The 24,890-nt window shown below is 35.0% G+C and overlaps 4 protein-coding genes across 6 annotated transcripts; 3 read left to right on the top strand and 1 right to left on the bottom strand.

Annotated features, from left to right (window-relative positions):
- The first annotated feature begins 80 nt into the window (after positions 1–80).
- On the top strand, positions 81–3,432 carry LOC116002653 (1-aminocyclopropane-1-carboxylate oxidase homolog 1-like). The gene is made up of 4 exons (XM_031242815.1): positions 81–153; positions 341–965; positions 2,051–2,372; positions 2,942–3,432. Exons 2-4 carry the CDS (start codon positions 427–429, stop codon positions 3,191–3,193), a joined length of 1,113 nt encoding a protein of 370 aa, XP_031098675.1. The 5' UTR covers positions 81–153; positions 341–426; the 3' UTR covers positions 3,194–3,432.
- A 6,806-nt stretch (positions 3,433–10,238) lies between these two features.
- LOC116002652 (1-aminocyclopropane-1-carboxylate oxidase homolog 1-like) lies at positions 10,239–14,680 on the top strand. The gene is made up of 3 exons (XM_031242814.1): positions 10,239–10,857; positions 12,155–12,479; positions 14,230–14,680. Exons 1-3 carry the CDS (start codon positions 10,313–10,315, stop codon positions 14,500–14,502), a joined length of 1,143 nt encoding a protein of 380 aa, XP_031098674.1. The 5' UTR covers positions 10,239–10,312; the 3' UTR covers positions 14,503–14,680.
- A 2,566-nt stretch (positions 14,681–17,246) lies between these two features.
- On the top strand, positions 17,247–20,218 carry LOC116003059 (1-aminocyclopropane-1-carboxylate oxidase homolog 1-like). Its single transcript, XM_031243239.1, has 3 exons — positions 17,247–17,896; positions 19,240–19,564; positions 19,730–20,218. Exons 1-3 carry the CDS (start codon positions 17,352–17,354, stop codon positions 20,000–20,002), a joined length of 1,143 nt encoding a protein of 380 aa, XP_031099099.1. The 5' UTR covers positions 17,247–17,351; the 3' UTR covers positions 20,003–20,218.
- LOC116003062 ((+)-neomenthol dehydrogenase-like) lies at positions 20,185–23,634 on the bottom strand. Of its 3 annotated transcripts, none has more exons than XM_031243241.1 (6): positions 23,395–23,634; positions 22,861–23,151; positions 22,311–22,557; positions 21,729–21,830; positions 20,821–21,003; positions 20,185–20,737 (listed from the first exon to the last, which is right to left on the bottom strand). In XM_031243241.1, exons 2-6 carry the CDS (start codon positions 22,893–22,895, stop codon positions 20,354–20,356), a joined length of 951 nt encoding a protein of 316 aa, XP_031099101.1. In that variant the 5' UTR covers positions 22,896–23,151; positions 23,395–23,634; the 3' UTR covers positions 20,185–20,353. The 3 variants fall into 3 exon arrangements, with proteins under 3 accessions (XP_031099101.1, XP_031099102.1, XP_031099103.1); XM_031243242.1 differs by having other exon boundaries at positions 22,861–23,141; XM_031243243.1 differs by having other exon boundaries at positions 20,821–21,000; positions 23,395–23,633.
- Positions 23,635–24,890: the final 1,256 nt, after the last annotated feature.

Raw genomic sequence — 24,890 nt, 5'->3', positions numbered from 1 at the left:
AAGGATCTCTACCTAACACCCAAATTAACCTTTTTTAAAAACTTTGGTCAAACCATAATAAATATTATTCAAAACGTTCTGATTCAAACAAGCTTATCTCTGATTCTCTCCCATGTGATCATATCTATGACTTCCTTAGCAGCCGGCCAGCAGGTAATCTGCAAATTATTTGTCATGTGTGGATCATAATAAAAAGTACATTTTTAATATATTAAAAGTTCATATATTGAATGTATATTATATACTGTTTCGGGCCAGACTCGATTCCTGATCTTTCTTATCAGATTTCACTTCTATGACCAATTGAATTGTCCATGCTAGTTCATCTTTCCTTGAACAGGTTGTTGGCACTTTTACTTTATAAATTTCCTTTGCACACTCAAATCCTCCCTAGTTCCGACCACCAATCCGATCTATCACACAAAAATGGGTGCTACTAAGGCTACAGATGATGAAACCTATGACAGAACAACCGAAATAAAAACATTCGACGAGACGAAAGCCGGCGTTAAGGGTCTAGTCGACGCCGGAATCACCAAAGTTCCCCGGATGTTTCACACTCAACCGGACCCCTTTGTCCAGGCATCATCATCACATGACGATCCAGACAAAACCCGGTTCAGTATTCCGGTGATAGACCTGCAGGGCATAAACAGCGGTTCAGAGCAACGCAGGGAGGTGGTCGACAAGGTCCGAGGTGCATCGGAGGTGTGGGGGTTTTTCCAGGTGGTCAATCATGGGATTCCTGCCAGTGTCCTGGAAGAGATGTTGGATGGTACCCGGAGATTCTATGAACAAGATACTGAGGTGAAAAAAGAATGGTACACGCGGGACAGTTCGAAGAGAGTTGTTTATAACAGCAACTTTGATTTGTATAGTGCAGGCTCAGCCAACTGGAGGGACACAACTTATTGCAGCATGGCTCCTCATGCTCCCAGTCCAGATGAATTGCCTGAGGCCTGCAGGTATAGTTTAGCAATCGTTATATGGTTCTTTGTGGATCATAGTGATAAGCCACAAATATATGCATATTGTCATTTATATTGTGGGCCAGGGTCCACACAACTTCTATCAGTTCTGTGGGTCATGATGATACGCCACAAATATATGCATATTGTCATTTGTAGGGTGGAAATTTAAATTATATTGGTTGACAGACATGAATATAATGATGTGGAATTGAAAGGGAAAAGTGAATAAAGTCTAAAATGATATTATATAATAATAAAAAGAAGGGTAAAATAATCATTTACCATGTAATTATAATTCGGTCAAGTGTGGAATTCCAATTCTTAGGGGAGACCCTGGAATTGAAATTCCCTCGAACTAAACCATGGAATATAATTGTAATTGCATGAAATTTGGTATGAATGAAGTTACAATCCCTTCCTACCAAACATTAGTGTTGATATATTGAGGAATCTATTGTATGCATAAAATAAAATTAAATAGCAAATCTCATATAGATATGTATGTATATTGCCAAATGAATTTGTAGTAGGATTTTTGTTTGATCACGAGGTGTCCTAAATAATCCCTAATTATAGGAGACACATTTAAGTCGGTACCATAGTAAGACTAATCCTGACTCACATTGGGCTGACTTAATAAAGGGGCAAAGTAATGGTCATATTAGTTTTTCCATACAAAAGGGGATTTTAAACTCCCGACCTTTCTTAAGGGACGAGAGTGCATGGTCACTCACACTAACAAGGTTGGTTTCAAATATGAAATTGTGTATAATAAATGAAACTGAATAACAGAGCTCATACAGATATATATTGTCAAATGAACGTGTTTTGCAATTAAAATGATACTTTAGTGTTGTTATAATGAACATATTGTGTTTATAAAATGAAACTAGACATTCAACATTACTATAATAAAACTAGTGTGCCTAAAAAATGAAATTAAAACAGAGCTCATGCCTTGATCTATGTTACTACATGGACCATGGCCCACTATAAAATTTGCCTACAGTGCCTGCTAAATTTATCATCGTTTGCATTATGGTTAGTAAACTTTTACAGTTTATTTGATTTTTCTGCAGAGATATACTGATTGAGTACTCTGAGCAAGTCAAGAAATTAGGCCTTACCTTATTTGGTTTGCTTTCTGAGGCTCTTGGCCTAAACCCCAACCATTTGAATGAGATTGGGTGCCCAGAAGGACTAGCCGTTCTGTACCATTACTATCCAGCATGCCCTGAACCAGAACTAACCATAGGAGCCAGCAAGCATTCTGATTCTGACTTCATGACAGTGCTGCTACAAGACCATATTGGAGGCCTTCAAATCCTCCATGAGAATCTTTGGGTTGATGTTCCTCCTGTACCAGGAGCTTTAGTCATAAACATTGGTGATCTCTTACAGGCAAGTGCCTTATTTCTTAGTCTTAAATGCACATTTTTTACTCTTGCTGAGACTCAGTCTTAACTGCAATGTCTCAGCACCCTTGGTTCTGATACCACTTATTAGATCAAGTGCTGACCACTGCGCCAAAAGCTAGTTCGTTGTAGCGAATGCTCAATTTTATTTCTTTACATCCCGTCACATTTTTGAGAGGTAAGGTGCTGAATTTGGCCCTTCAAGCCTCTGCTCAACAATTTTCCTAGTCACATGATGCTGGACATGTCCTTTCACCGGCCTCTGCCTAACAAATAGTTGATCCTCTAACCTTGTAGCTGCAGTCTGTAGGCAAGGTGCTGGACTTGGCCTTTCAAGTCGATCTCTACTGATGCAACAATTTCTCTAGTCACATGGTGCTGGAGTTGGTCTTTCACCGGCCTGTGCCTAACGAATAGTTGATCCTCTAACCTTATAGTTGCATTAGCAGCCTTTTTACCAACTGCCCCAAGTTGCTAGGTTTCTTTTTATGTTCTTTGATCTGTCAATCTGTGCAGAATTTCATTCTTTTTCATTTTTTGGGTTGAAATTTGCAGCTGATATCAAATGACAGGTTCAAGAGTGTTGCACACAGAGTGTTGGCCAGTGATGTTGGTCCAAGGGTATCAGTGGCCAGCTTCTTCACCACCGGTCATGTACCATCATCAAGGATCTATGGTCCGATCAAGGAATTATTGTCTGAAGATAATCCTGCAAAGTATAGGGAAACTACAGTGAGAGAGTACTCAGTTCACTATGATGCAACAGGGCTTGGAGGTAAATCTGCCTTGCTAGGTTTCAGGATCTAGAAAACCTTGTACTACAAAGATTAGTATCAGTTTGGTTTGTATTAAGTGTTAGATAAATGTCACTTTCATTAGGAAAGTGGATCCACTAGCAGAAAACATGGATCCACTATCCCCTTAAAATCAGGGATTCATTATCTCATTATTAAGATATTGAATTCCACTATGATTTCTGAAAGGTCATTATAATGAAATGCCATTTTCCTGTTCATAAGTGGTGCAAACAGTTAAACAGTAGGAAATAATTGGAATAGTGCATTGATGGACTGCATCTATAAAAAGGCTCTATAATCCTCTCACTGCACAACATTAAGACTCATACACCATCTAAGAGGGTTGTGAAAGTGAGAGGCAAAAACTCTTCTGCAGCAGTTCAGGCATCAACAAACAATTAACTATGGCTGGAGGTTAGATCCTATATGCTTCCTATTTATTCTTACATTAAGTAGTAATTCTCAATACTTTACGATTAATCATATGTTGTTCAGATTACAACTTGAGTCTTAATGGCTGACCAATGTGAAACTGCATCAATGAAATATTTGGATTGGTACTATGTAAATTTAAGTGATTCAATAGGGTTCCATTTGTTGCTGTTTCAAATAGTATACATGACCAAATTGAGATGTTACTATTGACCCATGCATCAACGATTATTACCCAAAGGGGTTGGTGCTATATAATCTCTCAGAAGCTTGTAAACATATGAATAGTAGACAGTGGGATATTCAAAACTTACATTGTTTAGTACTGTGCGGTTGACTTGTTAGCTAAGGATTCTCATCACTTTGAGAGCAGTCTTGGTGTTCTCAGGTTGCCTTTAATTTACTTTTCGGCTCGTAAAGACAGTTTCTTCTAGAAAATTAGTTAAAATCAACTATTAAGTGGTTATTTTGATGCAATATTTTGAGCGGAATAAATTTTTACTTTGAATCTTCAATTTTTCATAAGGGAGATGTTTAATTTGATATATCATATACAGAGAGGGGGGCACCGGGTTAACTACTTTCTCAACCTACTGAAGGTACAAATAGTCAACAATTGCCTCCATCGATGTGAGAGTGTTTTCCAGGACACCGGGTGCCATTAGACCACAAGGTCTTTCGCCGAAATCCGATTTTTTGAATGTCATTAATGCTAATTACATTCCGCTCTCCTATACATACATGTTGTTGGGCAAAATGGTTTTACACTAAGAGAACTTTTTGAGCATTTTTCACTCTCGTTCTTGTCTCTACTCTTAGAAAACTTTTTATGCTTCTCTAAAATCTTTGTGCTCCCTTTGTTCACTAAAATAGTCACTTGTCGGGACCACGTGCCCATTTTTTTTTTTATTATCAAAGAAAGAAGGAATTTATTGTCAAGGAAATAAGGAAGCTTGGAACAAAATAAATAAAGGAAGTACTACTAGAGGGTTCAAACTCAAGACTTTCAACATATATATGAGAGTAAGCTAGAAACATAGTAGTGAGGGGCACGTGTGTGGCCAAGAATGAAAGCTGCTTAATGCCGTCCATTTGTCAACCATCCGTGAGTTCTAAAACAATATAAATGTGTGTCTTCCCTCACCTTAAAGAGCATCTCTTAGCTCACTAAACGTATTCTGGTCTATTAGTCTAAATCTTCTCCTTTCGGCTGGTATACCAGGGTTCAAGTAACAGGACTTGTTCATTTATTATTCAACCGGTAATAATCCAATCACTATCAGCAGGAAGGCTATAACATTACAATAGGCTTGCCAAGTGAATATCTTGACCTTTGGAGGGATGGACATGGTAGATTAGCATGGACCATATTTCTACATTCCAAATTAATTTTAATCACAAATGTTAAAGTTGTATTGAGGCAAAACTAATAAGAATTCCTTTTGTATTCAAAAAATAAGAATTCCTTTTATAAGAATGATACACTTAGGTGATTACTGCGTTCAAAATGATATCATATATGAGCATATGACACCTTTTTTTTTTTTAATTTTGTTTATTTTTTATTTTTTTAGAATAGCACAAAGAGCCAACATCCATTGGGAATCAAACCTATGACCTCTCACTTTGGAGGGTCACAACTAGTCAACTATGCCGCTTGACCACAATCAGACGGTATTTTTGAACCTAAAAATTATATTGAAAGAAATGATGAATGCAATATTGATAAGTTTAAGTTTGTCTCAAAATATATAGGATGCTACTATTTTGTCAAATAATTAACTACCTTTTAAATAAGTTACTCAAAATATGTGGAATGAGATTATTTTGTCAGGTTACTTTTGCCTAAATTGTGTGTGCTTGCCTATCTATACTTCTAAGCATTTCAATTCCCAAGCAAGCATTCAAATCAAAACAAGGCTGTATACACTATTAAAATTAATGAGTTTTTTTTTTTTCTTTCTTTCTTTCTTTTTTTTCTTTTTTGAAAAATAGAGTACTTCATTAACAAAGTTCAGAGTACAGCTAATCAGTGATAAATGAGGAAGGAAACTCACTCCACTCCTTACCGTTAGGCAAAGAAAGGGATTCCTTTACTAAGCTATGCGCAATCATATTCGCGGACCGTTTAACAAAAGAGATACTCACATGCGGAATATAACACATCAAATCTTTAATATCGCTAAGTAGTAAATAAAAAAATGAAGAAGTGCTATCAAGGCTTTTGAGACCTTGAACGACTTAATGCGTCTGTTTCAATCTCCACAAAGTTCATGCTCTTGTCTTTCAACTAACTCAAAGCTTCCCGAATGGCCATAACTTCGGCTTCTTTTGGGAGAGGGACACCACTTTTGGGACAACAAACTGCAGCAATGAACTGCCCTCTTTCATCGCGGATAATCCATCCCAAGCCCATGCAACCTTTGTTTGGATTAACCGATGCATCAATACTCAATTACATGGGCATTTTATTTTTAACTAACTAGAAAACAACCAAATTATAAAATTAACTAAGATAAAGTGACTTATTGATTTAATAATTTCACTCTTTGAACAAATAGCATGCTAGTCTCCAATTACATTAGACTCGATCAATTTGTAGTCAAAGGATTATAATTTGAACTTTTATTACATATTTAAAAAGTTTATCCACCTTCTTATTAGTATAAATTTTAGTGTGAGTTTTGAGGAGTTTTGTAAGTGTGATTAAGAAAGAGAAAGTGTGATGGAGAAAAAAAAAGAAAAAAAATAAAACAAAATATAAAACTGAAAAGGAAAATTAAAAAAAAAATATTGGCATTTATGCACCCCGGCACACACCCTCTGGGTGCGCAACGCACGCAAGGAAATCTTGATTAAATAAAAATAGGCCCCACAACTCGATAAAATCCTATACCTTGCCGGAGATGCCAAAATTTTCTCTCTCCTCCTTATTACTCTTCCACCTCATCACATTTTTCTTAAAATTTGTGTAAAATCCCATTATAGGGGAAGGCCTTAAAAACTCTCTTACTCTAAGGCCTTCCTCAATAGTTTGAGGTTTTTTCCAAGTTTTTTGTGGGCCCAAACATCCACATCATCATCCACTATCTCACTCAATTCCAAAAACTCTTCTTCCCATTACTTCTAAGTTTTTTCTCAATTTTTTGTGGTCCCACTATTTTACTCCACTAAATTTAAATTATTTATTTATTTTTTATCATTATAAAAATTATAATTACAATTATTATTTTTATTATATTTAAATTTATAATTATAAGATTGTGAAAAATTTAACAACAATGTTTCAAAAACAATTTTTTTAAATAATTAAAAAACAAAAAAAATTCTACTGCAAAAATTTAACGAAAGAAAACATAAAATAAATAAAAAGAAATTTATTAAAAAAAAAAACAAAAACAAAGGAATGGCATGAGTGCCTGACAACGGGAGAAAAAAAAAATAAAATAATGCTTAAGAACCTGACAATTTTGGGGGTGTTGCTGGAGAAAAATATCTCCAAAATGCAACATCCCCATTAGTTAAAAAAAAACAATGCATCAGGTTTTATTTCTTAAAATTTGTGTTAAAATTGGCTAATGAGGATAGCCTAAGACCATCTCCAACCCTCAACACCAAATTCTGCACCAATTTTACACCAAAAGAAATATTTCCAGCATATTCTTACACCAAATTTTTTTCATCTCCAACCCATTACACCAAATTTTACACCAATTTTTATTTCTTCACTAAAATAATTTATTTTCTCATAAATTAAGACTTTGTATTATCTTTAAATATTTTAATATAAAATATAATTATAATGCAAATAATATAAAGTAATTTTAGATTTATTTTTCTTTTAATTTCGTTAAATTTATATTTTATATAATTTTATTTTTAATTATTTTATGTTCAATATTAGTCATCTTTCAAATGATATAATTTATTTTTAATAATATAAAATTTATAAATAAAAAATAAGGGCAGTTTGGGAATAAACAAATTACACCAATTTGGTGTTAGATAAACAGTACAGCACCAAATTTGGTGGGATGGAGTGCCCGTTGGAGCACTTCTACGCTAATTTTTTTTAGCGTTTTGGTGTTTTGGAGTGCCATTTGGAGATGGCCTAAGGCCAACAATGGTGTGACTTTTGTTTTCAAAAAAAAAAAAAAAAAAAANAAAAAAAAAAAAAAAAAAAACAATGGTGTGACTTTTCAACTACAGAGACTCATGCATGCATGTTCGTGTATATAATTGTCCTGATTCAGTCAGATATTTCAATGCAATACACAGAACTTTATAAGGAAGGGTAAATAACTCCATGTACTATAATTTGTCCATAAATGTCAGTAATTTTTTTTCATCCAATACACGTTTGTGAAATTGTCCATAAATTAAAATGACGCACCTTAAACACACAATGCACCTAATCATACAAAACAAACACCTTAAAAACACAAATCACACATCTAAAGTTTTAAAATGACACACCTTAAGAACACAAATCATGCACATTAAGCATACAAACAAAACATCTTAAAAACACAAACTATGCACCTAAGGTTTTAAAATGGCGCACCTTAAGTTTCAACAACTCATGAACCTTAAGCATACATATCACGTACCTTAAAAAAGAAAACAACGCACTTTAAGAAGGAAAATCATGCACCTTAATCTTTAAGTTTACTCACCTTATGTTTCAACACTCATGCATCTTAAGCATATAAATCACGCACATTAAGAAGGAAAATCACGCACCTTAAGAAGGAAATTACTCACCTAAAATCACCACACAACCGCACGGAAAACACCTCACCGCACGACAACATTAATTTCAATTTGACATTTGTGTTTGAACATTAATTTTTGTATGAACTAATCTTATGAATTATAAACATTTTATTTTACTTTATATGTTTTCAAATATATGTTCTTACTTTATATTTTATTAAAATATATTGATTTCACTATTTTATATTTTAATATATAAACAAACCTATTTAAATTTAAAACTATTTAAATTGTATGAAGATGTCATTTTTAGTATTTTTATATTTATCAAATTATCAAAAAGCTAATTTTACCAAACACTTTTAAGCATAACAACTAGCTTAACAGCTCTTCAGATTTCAGCTTTGAGCTTATAGCTTTTCAGTTTTCAGCTACTTTTCAGCTTTCGGCTATGTTTGGCAAACCTAGTTGAAAAGGTAACTGAAAGCTGAAAAGTAACTGAAAACTGAAAAGCTATAAACTCGAAGTTGAAATCTGAAGAGCTGTTAAGCTAGCTGTTATGCTTAAAAGTGTTTGGTAAAATTAATTTTTTTGATAAGTTGATAAATGTAAAAAGACTAAAAAGGACATCTTCATACAATTTAAATAATTTTAAATTTAAATAGGTTAGTTTATATATTAAAATATAAAATAATGAAATCAATATATTTAAATAAAATATAAAGTAAGAACATATATTTGAAAATATATAAAGTAAAAAAAAATGTTTATAATTCATAAGATTAGTTCATGCAAAAATTAATGTTCAAACACAAATGTCAAACTGAAATTCCTACCAAACATAATGAAAAGAAAACGTCAAAAAGGTTTTAATTGAGAGGGGTAAAGGATGTCATTTATTTAAAATAATAAGGATAAAGATGGAAAAAAGTTAAAAAACTACTAGCTTATTTTTGAAAAGCTACCCCAAGTAGCGTTTCAAAATAAGCTATTATTTTAAGCTACCCCAAGTAGCGTTTCAAAATAAGCTATTATTTTAAGCTACTAGCTTATTTTGAGAACATTACCAAACAGAGCGTATAACTTATTAGTAGCTTAAAATAAGTTATAAGCTCCTCTACCAAACAGAGCCTTCATCTACATTTTCAGCTAGGTTTGCTAAACATAGCAGTTTATTTATTTATTTATTTATGGAGAATATTATAGTAAATTGACGTCTCACATAACATAATATATAACCGTGAACTATTTACAATCCCACATCATCAATTTTACAATTTGTTCAATATTTCCTACAATACTCTTCCATTTTCATATCACAATAATACTCTGAAAATACTCTCTCACCAGTGCTTGCGGTGGCCATCAATAATACTCTGACTCAGGGTGGGGTGAGCTTGTCGGCTAAGCCCTCGACGTTTGAGAGGCCTCTTGTTCCTCGCCTGCGGTAGCGGGCTTCAAATAACAGTATAAATAAAGAGTTCCTTACCTACTCCTTAGACTAAAGATAGCTAGTAATAGCCCCAAGGATATTAACTAAAAATGAGCAGAATTTGAGTGGTTCAGAAAAAAAATTGATAAATTTTAAATTTTAGCAAAAATATGTGACATTAATTTAAGACGTAAATTTGAATTTAGTTTGATCTATTTTTGTCCACAACTGGACAACGCACTTTTAATTCTGAGATTTGAGTCCCCAGCTGCACAGAAAATGGCCGTGCATGGCAATAATAACGATAGCTATGGCCGTTGTGAGAACAAGTCAAGAACTACCTAAATAGTATTGAGATCCAGAACAAATCCTATTAATTAAAACGTGCAGTGTATAGTGTCCGTATCGATCAGAGATATATTATGAGGCCTTATCATACACCCTCAATTATTGATGAACGTTACATACAAATAAAATCCAATTTCTCTTAGCTTCAATTTGAAGTTTAGTGTTTGAAATAGCCAAGCAAAAGCCGAGAGAGAGAGAGAGATGGCCAACGCAAGCACCGGCGGCAAAGCTGAAGCATTTTCCGGCGGTTATGATCGGAAAAGCGAGCTGAAAGCCTTTGATGACATGAAAACCGGGGTGAAGGGGCTAGTAGATTCTGGAATAACGAAAATCCCACGAATATTCATTCATGATCAAATCAAGAAAGAGGAGAGTGGGAATTTAAAGCCCGCTAGTACGTTCAAGGTTCCCATCATAGACATGGAAGGCGTTTATACCGACACAAATCGCCGTTGTGAAATCATAAAAGAAATGAGGGATGCATGTCAAAGCTGGGGTTTCTTTCAGATTCTGAATCACGGGATTCCCAGTGAAGTTCTTGATGAAATGATTGAGGGCGTTCGTGAGTTTCACGAGCTGGACTCTGAGGTGAAGAAACAGTTCTACACCCGCGATCTCACCAGAAAAGTAGTGTACAACACCAACTTTGATTTTCATACTTCACCGGCAGCGACTTGGAGGGATACTCTTTATTTTATCATGGCTCCTCATCCACCTACGCCTGAAGAATTGCCACAAGTATGCAGGTAGGTATCGTTTTTGCTTTCATTTCTTTGTTTCCCTTTCCTTTCGCTGTGGTCGCTGGTTTGAGTCCATACAAGAGCAGTTCAGGTGTTGGGGGAGTGAATTGTAGGTTGAAAATCCGTAAAAGGTCGAGTCTAGTACTTGTCTCTAAAAAATATGACAGTATATATACAAAGAAATAAAGTTGCAGATTGATAAGTGACACAACTTTATTTTCATATATGATCACATTTTTAAGAGGCAGGGTTGGACTTAGTCATTCAAGCCTTTGTGGAACAATCTCTTATTTTCTACTGGATTTGACCTTTCACGAACCTCCGTCCAACAAGCAATTTAAGGTACTATGATTCGAAGTGTTAGCTCATAGAGGTTTTAGTAAAATACTTGTTCGTGTTCGGTAAGCATTCGTTTATGTTCGTTTACTCAGCTAGGTTGATAGGGAATATCCCCCGGTCACTGTTGCAAAAATCGGCTTAGGTGGTCATCTAGACACTAGGCCCACCTAGACTGAGGCGAATTAGCCCCTAGGCGCCTAATAGACTAGCGTTTACTGCAACCATAACCCTGGCACATTAACCCGTACGTGGGCACCTAGTACTTGATCGGACCGCATAGTAAGGACCTCTTTTCGACCTGATTCGACCTCGAGAGAGTATTAGCCGACTCGACCTGAAGATTGTTCCCCTCATTTGCTTAGCGAGCTGCTGCTCTTACTCTTTTGTGCTTCGTCGTAACCTGAGTGCTTCACCTCAGTCCCGAGCCCCTAAGATAAGCCCTTAAAGACATACAGTAACACTCTTCTCGAGCCCGGTAGATATTGGCCAATCAGACATTCCGTAACACCTGAATGCTTCTCCTTGGACATTAGATCCACCGAATGCATAAAGAACACTGCACGTGGTATGCATGCCGACTGTACTCCCGGCATGTGTCCCCTTCATATCTCCTAAAACTACCCCGCTAGATGGTTGTAGAGTAGACTTTAATTTTGAGCCATCATCTCACTAAGAGTAATCAAGAGCTTGGGAACCTCCAACCCTTAGTCTACGTCTCCCGAACTACTATACCCAAAATATACAATAAGTCAATAATATATACAAGTGCGAATACCCGAGTGTATTTATGCTATCAAAGGTCAGTAAACATAAATGAACAAATTTTTTACCTCGATCCATAAACGAACAAAGTTTGAACACTTAACAAATGAACACGAACAACTTCTATCTATTCGTTCATGTTCGGTCCATTAATAATCCTAAACTATGATCTGACCAATGTTTTTGATGACGACTAATTCAGGGACGTACTGATAAAATACACCAACTCTGTGCAAAAACTTGGGCTGTGTCTATTGGAATTGTTCTCAGAGGCACTAGGGCTGGACAAAAATTACCTGGAGAAACTGGGGTGTGCTGTGGGGCTTTCCATTTTCGGCCAGTACTACCCGGCTTGCCCTGAACCAGAACTCACGTTTGCACTCAGAGACCATTCTGATAGTGGGTTTTTTACAGTATTGTTACAGGATACTAAAATTGGTGGTCTTCAAGTTTTCCATGAAAACCAATGGGTTGATGTCCCTCCAATGCACGGTGCTCTGGTAGTCAACGTTGCTGATCTTCTGCAGGTATGTACACTTCTTAAATTTTGTTTTATGAAAAATTAAGCTTTTATTAGTCTCTAAAGGTCCGTTTAGAAAGAAGAGAAATGCCTTCCTAGATATGTTTTTCTAAAAATGAGTCATTGCAGAAAACATTTTCTATTCTCGTGTTTGGTTGCGTTATGGTAACTGTCTTGGTAAAAATGAGTAGAATTGTATAATTATATATTTTTATTATTTTATTTAAAATATAAAATAATATAAAAATATATAAAATTGTAATATTTATTATAAAAGAAAAGAAGAGAGAGAGAAAAAAAACAAAGGTCGAAGTGCTCTGGTTTTAACTGGAAACCAGAGCAGTTTTCGGCAGGCTAATTTCCGCCAGAAATGGGTGATATGACTTGGTTTTGGCCGAGAAAATACGAATTGGCCATTTTGACGATTCCGAAAAATGACTTACAAAAAAAATTTCCGTAAATCAATTTTTCGGAAAAATGAACTGATTTTTCTTGGTCAACGGAAAACATTTTCTGTTGACCGCATTTTACGAGTTACCAAACACACCCTAAATTAATTATATTATATTAGTTGATCTTATTAATAAATGCTTATAACACTTTTAGTTCTCCATTTGTCAACAAAATGAATTTGTAAACAATTTTCATTTCTTTTTTTTTTTTTAAATAAATAAATGAGGCCCTACCAAAAGTATAAGTCCAAACTTTAAAACTAATATCGTAAAATATGACTCTTCTTTTAAGTTACAGAATGGTTTTGCCATACTCAACTAATTAGGTCCTAATTATTATGAGAGAGAAGTGATTTGGGAAAAAACTGATGAGTTTTAGAATTAATGGTAAATTTTTTTAATTTCTTAAGTAGTTAAGTCAAAAATAAATATTAAACACTCTAAAAATTGAGGCCTTGGAGTGTTGTTGCCCATCTTGCACGACCCAAAATCCGGCCATGCAACTACGTCCTCCGAAGAAGAATTTTATCCTGTAATTAAGGTCCTGAAAGTGTAATTTTCCCATTGTTTAAAAAAAAAAAAAACAACACATCAGACAGTTAAAACTTAAAACACTTTGGCTATATATATTTGGCAAACCTAACTAAAGAATGAAAGTTATAATATACTAAAAATTAAGTTAGCTAATTATTGTTAAATGTATTTTGTAAAATTAATTGTTGATAAGTTAATAAATGTAAAAAGACAAAACACACATCTTTATAAAATTTATATATATTCAAATTTAAATATATAGGTACACATAAAATTTTTTAAAATAAACTATACTATAATTATGAGTTCTTTCGAATATAATTATATAAAAATAAAAACAAAAGTGAAAAATAAAAAAGAAAAGTTATGAAAAATATATGTAAGAGGATGAAGCTAAGCAATTAAACAATTTATACATTCTCCATCCGGCCGGTTGTAAATATTTAGTTCAATTAATGATAAAGTTTGACTGAAATTGTTTACATTTCAATTTTTCATAATATTATATTAAATTTATCATTAATATATAAAAATTTTATATTTAGAAATTACATTAAAGATATTATTAAAAACAAAAAAAAAAATGAAATTTAAGAATTATTAAAAATATACTAAAAAATAAAAAGCAAAGAAGAACAAGTCAGTTTAAGCAATGAATATTAAATAGATCAGGATAGGTCAAAATCGACAAAAAAAGTATTAAAATAAGTTATAACCTTCTGAATAAGCTAACTTTTATGCCTGTTGTTTTTGGGTTTGTATTTGTGGCAGTTGATCACAAATGACAAGTTCAAAAGTGTGCTGCACAGAGTGATAGCACAAAAGATAGGTCCAAGAGTTTCAGTTGCAAGTTTCTTTAGAACAAGACCCGGTGACGTGGATGCCGAGAAAGTGTATGGACCGATAAAGGAGTTGATTTCGGATGAGAATCCTCCATTGTATAGAGAGACAACCACAGAGGAATACCTTATGCATTTCTACAATAAAGGGCTTGATGGTACCTCGGGCTTGTTGAAGTTTAAGTTGCAGAAAGAAGGCAATTAATTAAGGAGATTCACAAGTACTAAGATTATTAAGTGTTGTTGGTTTTTATGATCTGTATGTTCAAACTTAGTAGTGGCCTGCATGGACTTTAATTTGTTGCTAAAATAAAGTAGGCTGTATCAATCCTAAAAAAAACATATGTTGTTGTAGTAATCTATAAGTTGAAGTTTATTGTGTACTGTCCATTTTTCATAAAATTCACCATCATATGTATTAAAACACACCATTCTACGTTATAAAATGCACCATTGGACAAATTAAAACACACCATTCACCACCATACCGAAATACACCACTCAATTCAAATGCACCAACAAAATTAAAACACACCATTATACGTTATAAAATGCACCAGTTCTCAGATTAAAACACACCACTTAACCACCACACACCAAATACACATACTATTGCGAGTTACACCAATATTATCTCAAATATGAGTCAGATTAATGTTGATAATGCACAGACTATTGCGAATTACTCCATTCTCGTTCCTCAGTTGGAGTCGACATGTGCGTTTTGTTCGGAACGGAGCGCTCGTTGCTGGTGATGGAGTCCCTTCTACGCTCGTCTGGTGTTTGTTGCTCAATGTTCGTCGACTTCAAGTCTCCGTCGTCGTCTGATCTGGTTTTAAAATTGTAGTGAATTGTCAACATTATCCTTCCCGTTCGCGTAGCCAAAGATCAAGCAACTGTATTGTTTGGATTAATATGAAGCTATCATGGGATCTAATGGTGCAAATCAGGCCATACAGCCGCACGGGGGAGATTGGCCGCATCTGATGGGGCCTATATATATATATATCCAGTGCTTGCGTGGCCAACTGGATGTCCAGCTTTCTCTGGAGCTTTAATTTGCCTTGGCTATTTCAAACGCTAAACTTCAATTTCAAGCTAAGAAATGGGATTTTAATTTATTTGTATAAATTAAATTTTATGCTAGTTCATCAACAATTGAGTCGTCTGAGTCTATGATAAGGCCTCATAATCTCTGATCAATACTGACACTATACACTATAGTTCTTGACTTCTTCTCACAATGGCCATAGCTACCGCTATTATTGCTATGCATGCAGGACTGAGCCAAAATTTGTTGGTGCGGGGAGCCAAGAATTACAATGTATTTCATTTTTCTTAGCAGTAAAAGCATAGTGGTCTAAGAGATGAATCCATCTCTAATAATTACAATATCTAGACTTTTTACAATAGTGAGAACAGATGAATCCATCTTTAATAATTCAATAAAGAGTAATTTATAATAAAAAAAAATTCAAAGCTTTAAAAAAAAAAAATTAGCTATAGACTTGCAGCTTGAAAATTGAAGCCCGCAAGGCCACAATCAACAGGCTCAATTGCTCAAAGCTTCATTCTCTAGTTCATAGTCCCCATAATTCCACTCTTACGCCGAAATTTAAGAAAATGGTTGGCTTTTCTTCTTTTCAAAGTTCCACTACTTATTGTCTGCTTGCTTATTTCTCCACTACTGCTGAAATGGAATATTGCCTGTTGCTTTCCCAAACCTTTTGCCTTGTGGTCCTTTGCCGGCTAGGATCACAGGGCGAGGGTTTACTCACATACTCGGAAGAGGAGTGGGGTTTGCCTCGATAAACCCAATATATATATATAATATAATAATAGAAGGGAAGGGGAAATAGGACGGGGTAGAGGGGCAACAAAACATTATAATTGACCCGGGTTGGTAAAATAGTTAGTATATCATCTAATTTTAACTTATTTGATCATTATTAGCTATTTGATTTATAGGCCCTGTTTGGTAAATAATCAGCCTATCAGCCAATTTTAGCTTATTTGATCACTATTAATTATTTGACTTGTTAAAAAATTGTTTGGTTAATAAGTTTTTTGTAACTCCAAAATGCTAAAATTCAAAAGGCTACTCAAAGCCGCCTTTTCAATTAGCTTTTTGAGAAAAAGAAATTATACCAAACAGTTATCACTAACAGTTAAACAATCAACCCAATCAGCTAATGTTATTAACAAATCATATCTTTTAACCCAAACAGCCAACCAATCAGCTAACAGCCATTTACCAAACAGGGCCATAGTTAAAAAATCAATATAAGTGCCTGATTAATCAACTTTTTGTAACTCTAAAATGTTATAATTCAAAAAGTTGCACAAAACAACTTTTTCAATTAGTTTTTTGAGAAAAGAAATTATACCAAACAGTTATAAGCTAACAACTAATTTATCAAAACATCTTTTTACGATCAACTAATATCATCAATTAATTATACTCTCTAACTTAATCAGCTAACATCCATTTACCAAACATGGTGAATATATTAATAAATTTTTTTTTTTTTACTTCTGTATGGATAGAGGGGGGCCAAAAAAATTATAATATTAATAAAAAAAAATGGGGGATGGGTGCCAAGGCCTCGTGTAATCAATCACAAGGTAGATCCGTCCCTGCATGCATGCACGCACGGCCATTTTCTGTGCATCTGGGGATTGAAATTCTCATAACTAAATTTTTGATAAAATTTAAACTTTTATCATTTTTTTTTTCCTGAACCACTCAAATTCTGCTCATTCAGAAAATGGCCGTACAAGGTAATAATAACGATAGCTATGGCCTGTGGCTGTCGTGACAAGAAGTCAAGAACTAAATAGTATTGAGATCCAGAATAAATCCTATTAATTAAAAGTGTAAAACGTGTATAGTGTCCGTATCGATTAGAGATTCATAGACTCAATCATTGATGAGCACGCATAACATTTAATTTTGCATACAAATAAAATCCAATTTCTCTTAGCTTGAAATTGAAGTTTTTTTTTGAAGTAGCCAAGCAAAAAAAAGCTCCAGAGGAAGAGAGAGAGAGAGAGATGGCCACCGCAAGCACCGGCGGCAAAGCTGAAGCATTTTCCGGCGGTTATGATCGGAAAAGCGAACTGAAAGCCTTTGATGACATGAAAACCGGGGTAAAGGGGCTCGTAGATTCTGGAATAACGAAACTCCCACGAATATTCATTCATGAACAAAAAAAGAAAGAGGAGAGTGAGAAATTAAAGCCCGCTAGTACGTTCAAGGTTCCCATCATAGACATGGAAGGCGTCCATACCGACCCAACTCGCCGTTCTGAAATCATAAAAGAAATTAGGGATGCATGTCAAACCTGGGGTTTCTTTCAGATTCTGAATCATGGGATTCCCACTCAAGTTCTTGATGAAATGATTGAGGGCGTTCGTGAGTTTCACGAGCAGGACTCTGAGGTGAAGAAACAGTTCTACTCCCGCGATCCCACCAGAAAAGTAGGTTTCAACACCAACTTTGATTTTCATACTTCACCGGCAGCAACTTGGAGGGATACCTTTTATTCTATCATGGCTCCTCATCCACCTACGCCTGAAGAATTGCCACAAGTATGCAGGTATCGTTTTTGCTTTCATTTCTTTGTTTTCCTTTTCTTTCGCTGTGGTGACTGGTTCGAGCCCCGACAAGAGCAGTTCAGGTGCTTTGAGGGTGAATTATTGAGCGAAAGTACTATGATTAGGGGTATTATTAGGTAAATATTAGCAAATAAACTATTCGTGTTCGTGTTTGGTAAGCCTTCATTTATGTTAGTTTATTAAGGTTGATAGAGAATATATCCCGGTATACTAACTTGTGGCCGACACCTAGCACTTGATTGGATCCGACTACCCGCGTAGTAATTAAGGACCTCTTCCCGACATGATCCGACCTCGGGAGAGTATTGGCAGACCCGACCTGAAGGTTGTCCCCCTCATTAGCTTAGCGAGCTCCTGCTCTTTCTCTTTTGTGCTCGGTCCCAACCTGAGTGCTTGACCTCGGCCCCAAGCCTCTAAGGTAAGCCCTTAAAGACATACGCTGACATTAACACTCATCTCGAGCCCGATAACTATTGGCTAGTCAGACATTCTGTAACATGTGGATGCTTCTCCTTGGACCTTCGGTCTGTCGAGTGCATGAAGAACACGTGGCGTGCATGCCGGTTCCTGGCCTCGGCATGTGTCCCTTTCATATTTCCTATAAATACCTCGCTAGATGATTGCAGAGTGAACTTTTGACCCATCCTCTCTCTAAGAGTAATCACGAGCTCGGGAACCTTCAACCCTTGGTCTCTGTCTCTTGAGCTACTATACCCAAAATATACAATAATTATATACAAGTACGAATACCTGAGAGTATTTGCACTATTAAAGGTAAATAAACATAAATGAACAAATTTTTGAGCTCAGTTCATAAACGAACAGAGTCTAAACAGTTGTACAGTTGTAAGCTCGTTTGTTAAGATCTCATGAATAAGCTCGTTTGTTAAGATCTCGTGAATAAGCTGTTTGTGTTCGTTTAATAATGCTCAATGAACAAGCAGTTATATATATAGATTATTACTTCGTATTTGTTTGGTTATTGTTTGTGAATCTAGATTATTTCTTGTTTATAAACGAATTGCGATTATGAACATATGCATGTGTTTGGTTATTAAACATTCATAAATGTGTTCACTAATGTGAACAAACATGTTTATGAATGTGTTCGCAAACATCAACGGACATGTTCGTGAATGTATTGGTTAACGTTAATGAACACTAATGAACGCTTAACGAACGAATACGAATATAATTTTTAAAAATCTTAACAAATTAAACGAACACGAACACTCCAAAAATCTTAACAAACGAACACGAACCATCTCCATTCGTTAACCCTAATCATGATCTGACCAAATGTTATTGATGACGACTACTTCAGGGACATACTGATAAAATACACCAACTCTGTGCAAAAACTTGGGCTGTGTCTATTGGAATTGTTCTCAGAGGCACTGGGGCTGGACAAAAATTACCTGGAGAAACTAGGGTGTGCTGTGGGGCTTTCCATCTTCGGCCAGTACTACCCGGCTTGCCCTGAACCAGAACTCACATTTGCAATCAGAGACCATTCTGATAGTGGTTTTTTTACAGTACTCATACAGGATCCTCATATTGGTGGTCTTCAACTTTTCCATGAAAACCAATGGGTTGATCTCCCTCCATTGCACGGTGCTCTGGTAGTCAACGTTGCTGATCTTCTGCAGGTATATACACCTTTTAAATTTTGTTACTAGCTATAAACTAGAACAGAACATGTCAAAATCGCCAAAAAGAGTATTAAAATAAGCTATAAACTTCTGAATAAGCTCTACCAAATATACATTTAAGAACTTTTCTGTCTTTTGTTTTTGGGTTTTAATTTGTGGCAGTTAATCACAAATGACAAGTTCAAAAGTGCACTGCACAGAGTCATAGCACAAAAGATAGGCCCCAGAGTTTCAGTTGCAAGTTTCTTTAGAACAAGACTCGGTGACGTGGATGCCAAGAAAGTATATGGACCGATAAAGGAGTTGGTTTCGGATGAGAATCCTCCAGTGTATAGAGAGACAACCACAGAGGAATACCTTATGCATTTCTACAAGAAAGGGCTTGATGGTACCTCTGGCTTGTTGAAGTTTAGGTTGCAGAAAGAAGACAATTAATTAAAGAGATTCAGAAGTACTAAGATTATTATAATTGTATCAGGTGTTGTTGGTTTTTATGATCTGTTCAAACTTTAGTAGTGGCCTGCATGGACTTTAATTTATTGCAAAAATAAAGTAGGCTGTATCAATCCAAAAAAAAAAAAAAAAAAAAACCATATATTGTTGTAGTAATCTATAAGTTGAAGTTCGTTATGTACTGTCCATTTATCATAATCATGACTCTATGCTCTACTTATAATCATCATACAGGTAGAATATTGTAAACTACATAAAGTTATCAGCTAACAGCTAATTTACCACACACATTAATAGTTTATTTACTAGTAATTTCTAATACATCCATTAGCTCTAGAAAGCCATAACATTTTTCTTGCAGAAGAAGAGGCCAGACGGTCCATCATCGGGCAATAGAGCCAGCTTCACAATGTTTTCAGCGCCCTCCTCGGGGGTTAACTGCCCAACATTAAGAGTCATATCAGTCTTGACATAGCCTGGGCACACACAATTGATGCGAAAATTGGGATATTTTTGGGCTAAAATCCTTGTGTAAGCATTCACTGCTGCTTTGGAGACTTTGTAGGCCGAGGCATATCTTGGCCAACCTTTGGCTTGTGCTATCATTGGACCTTCCTTGTAATCCTTGAGAAATTCGTTCACCACTTCATCCACCTTTTCCTCAGTTAGGCTTTCCCCATTGCTCAATACCTTTCTAGCCATTTCATTTGATAGTAGCTGCAGGTATATTTAATATAATTGGAGTTAATTATTTAGTATGAAGTAGATGTTAGATGCACGAAAGTAAGAGTTGATCACACCTTTAGGTTTCCCAGAGTGGATGAAACGTTGACAATTCTAGGGGAATGGGAAAGTTGGAGAAGAGGTAGAAATGCTTCAACCATTCTTTTGGTCCCTGAGTAGTTTATATTAATGCACTGTTCAACCAACTCATAAGTTTCAATGAGTGCACCATCACTTTTCAACTCTGTTTCCAGCTCCTGCTTCAATAATCAGAGGAATTATATTGAATATTGCTTCAATAATCAGAGGAATTATATTGAATATTAACCGTTGTCACATATATTAGCCCATCATTATATTTTGGACTATATATGGTCTATGGTCCACAACTCTATATTGCCAGGTGCAATGGACCACTAACATGTATGTTTGTTTTTATTGCACTATAAGCTTAATTTTTGAAGGTTCAGTTTTAATATATTACCTTTAAAATTTTATATTTTGACTTTATGAATGTATACATAATATGTAGTTTAGCAATGTAACAAAATTAAAATTTTATATTTATATTCATAATTCAAAGAACTATAAACAATAATTTATGGTTCAAATTGGCTTGTCATTTTTAAAATGTGAGCTGATGCGGCACAACATAGTTCACTTGACATTACTATTTATTTTTCTTATTACGACATCCCAAAATAATGCATACTTATTCAATTTGAGTAATGCTAACTTTTTATTATTTTTCCCAACTTACCTTTTTATCTTTTTAGATTATTATTAAAAAAAAAAACTTTTTCACTGAGTGGGTCTCATTTGATTTGAAAATAATTATAACATGTGCACTTTCAATGCAATCTTTACAGGTAAAGTTAAAAAAGAAATTAATTTTCCATTTATTTAATTTCTTAAAGAGCTGCCTAATTTAACATAATTAATGCTATTTTTATAAGATGGAGAGAGTATTATATGGATAACTTACTTCATTTGCAGAAATGATTCGTGAGGATTCTGCCTCTATCATCTCGTTAAGAATTAAACCATCTCCTTCAATAATGAGCCCATGTACACCAGCATTGTTTACCTACAATTAAGTAAAGAAAGAATATTATAGACAACAGAAAAGTACTATTAAATATGATAAAATTATTTAAAAACCCCATTCTTCAGAAAGTCATCGGGTTGGAACAAAGCAACTTTATTATATGATTCTCCAACTAGTTTATGTAAAAGTATAAATGTTCATTTGACAATATATGTTATTATATGATTCTCGATTTTAGTTTTATTTTCTACACACTAGTTTCATTATAGCATTATCAAAGTATCATTTTAATTATACTATATGTTATTTAATGAGCTTTGTTTTTAATTTCATTTTGCACATACACTAATTTCGTTATAGCAAGTTAGCAACACTAAAGTATCATTTTAATTTTACTATAATTTTATTCGACAATCATGATCTATACAGATCTATGTAAATCATGGTCCACTATATAACAGCGGAAACATTGTGGATGAGCATTTTAACAAAAAATGAAAGAAAGGAGTGGATAATTACCAAGATATCCAGTTTCCCGAACTTGGTTGTGACGAAATCCACAAGACTGGAAATGCTAAGTCCATCTGCAACATCAAGTTGGTGAAACACAATAAGATGTTCATCAAATGACTGTTTGAGCTTCTCCACAGCCTCCATCCCTCTCTTCTCATCCCTTGCAGTGGCCACTACCACCACCCCTTCATTCGCAAGCTGTCTGCATATTTCATGTCCTATTCCTCTGTTTGCTCCGCTCACAACAGCATACCTCCACACACAACAAACACAACCAGACAAACAAATTTAACTCTACCTATTCGATCAAAGGCGCAACTTTCTATGACCTGATACAACTTTATTGGACCAGGGGCTTACCACTGTGCCTAAAATTATAGCAATTAAGTAGTAAAAGCGTAACTTTATTTCTTTATAGACGGCATCAGTCATTACATTTTCGAGAGTAAGGTGTTGAAGTTGGCCCTCATGGGCCTCCGTCCAAACATATTCATACCATCAAAACCATGAATAGAATGTTCAAACTACAATATATATATACTACACACATACATACCTTCTGCTACTGCTGGCGCTCATTTTAGCTTCCATTATATTTGAGTTCTTTAACTGGCCTGGCTATGGCAGAAGTAAATTAGAGGCTCTGCCACCTCTCTCTGCAGTCTCCACACACAATGGTTATAAAGGCTCTCGTGAGAAATAGGAATATTCAAACGCGCACGGCTCGGCTCGGCTCTTCTACGACGACGTTGACTAATTGGAAACCAAGTCCTCTTTTTGTTCATTTATGAATTAATGTAGGGCAAAATTATATCGTGGCCACGGTCTGGAAACTGCCTAAGAAATGCTAGAAAGCAACGGATATCTTATTCAAGCAATTTTATTGTCAATTAAGAAACATAGATCTATAACAATTTTCAGCAAAATAACATTCTCACAACCACACACTATTTCAGTATTCCCTAACAATGCATAATTGTCCCCAATTTGTTTAATAGCAGATATTGATTATATCAACCAATGTTTGCCTATTTTTTCTACTTCTAACTTCTTTCTTTAATATTTATTTATTTAATATGTGAGGACAAACCTATGGCTCAAGAAGGTGCGGGACGACTCGACGAAGCAGAGATGGCCAGACGATGAAGCGGACAGCTGATCGACGGCGAGGGCGACCCTGGGAGTGAGGAGAGCACTGATTTTGCTGCTTTTGTTTAGCTCCTCCAGTACGACGGAGAGCCTGGGAGAGATGAGACCGGCAGTCGGCAAAGGCGGGAATGATTAAGAGGGTAGACTCTAGAGATGAGACTGGAAGAGTCGAGAGAGTGATATAAGAGATGATAGATGATGAGATGGTTTATACTCTTTATTTTTTTAATATATAAATATAAATAAATAAAGAGTTTTTTTTTTTTTTTTTGAAAGTAAACATAGGTATTCTATTAATTCATAACATAAAACGTTTACATCAACGATCAATGAAATGGTAAACAATTTCTTACAGTCAGACATAGAAACAACTTTTCTAACTATGCTATAGAAAACTTGAATCGCAGACTGTTTCATAACTAGGAAGCTATGTTCCTTCAAAGAGTTTTAAAGTTTCATCAAAGATCTGGGTCTTCGTCATCATTCTTTTTTGTTCGCCCAGGATAAAATCAACACTTTGCCGAAACCAAACTAAACGATTTATGCTAATGATAATGAAAAGCTCGTGAAAGTAACGAGAGGAAAAAAAACCCGTGAAAGTAACGAGGAGAAAACACAATAATAGAGAAAATAAAAAGTGGTAAAGCCAAAGTAGGGTTGGGAGTTCAAGACTACCAACACAAACCCTAATACCTACCTACTATTATTTTATTCAAAGGGAAATAAAACGGAAGAAGAAGATCTGTGGCGGTGGTCGGAGGCGGACAAAGTTGCGACGGTGGTCGAGACGAAAGAAGAGCGAGAGCAAACGTAGAAGGTGACCATAACCGCCGGCTCAAAGCTCCATTAGAGCTCCGCCCGGAGGCCGGCGATGAAAGCCGAAGTTGAGCAGCAGAGAAAGACTTTTTGTTTTAGAGAGAAAAGGGAGGCAGCATTAGGGTTACTTTTCGAGAGAGTGATATAAGAGATGATAGATGATGTCATTTGTTTTCGTGGGAATTTCAAATTTAATTCCAGATGCTTCTCAGTTACTTTTCTTATTTTTTTGGTCATATTTTTTCTTTTGTTATATTTTTAGTTTCAACTGGTTTAATTGGTTTAGGAATTTACTAAAATCGATTGAAAAATATTGTTACTAAAAATAAGAGGTTACCTAAAGTTCTAAACAAATTAAACCAGTTGAAACAAAAAAATTATGAAAAAAAACAAATGCCCTTACTAAAAATAGGAAAAATCATAAGAAGAACTAAAAGTATCCAAAAAATAATAGTCTATGATTTAAACGACAAAAACTATACTTGGGACTAAATTTGAAATTGTCACCAAAGACAAGATACCTCTGTTATAATTAACTCACTTTAATACTGTACTAGCTAGTAATTACTAATACATAGGAGTGTTCATTCGGTTAACCTAACCGTTTCAACCGAGCTGAAT

This window comes from Ipomoea triloba, chromosome 13 (assembly GCF_003576645.1).
Source record: "Ipomoea triloba cultivar NCNSP0323 chromosome 13, ASM357664v1".
Taxonomy (NCBI): Eukaryota; Viridiplantae; Streptophyta; class Magnoliopsida; order Solanales; family Convolvulaceae; genus Ipomoea; species Ipomoea triloba.
The sequence above is the reverse complement of the archived record's forward strand: the minus strand, read 5'-3'. Positions and strand labels throughout refer to the sequence as shown.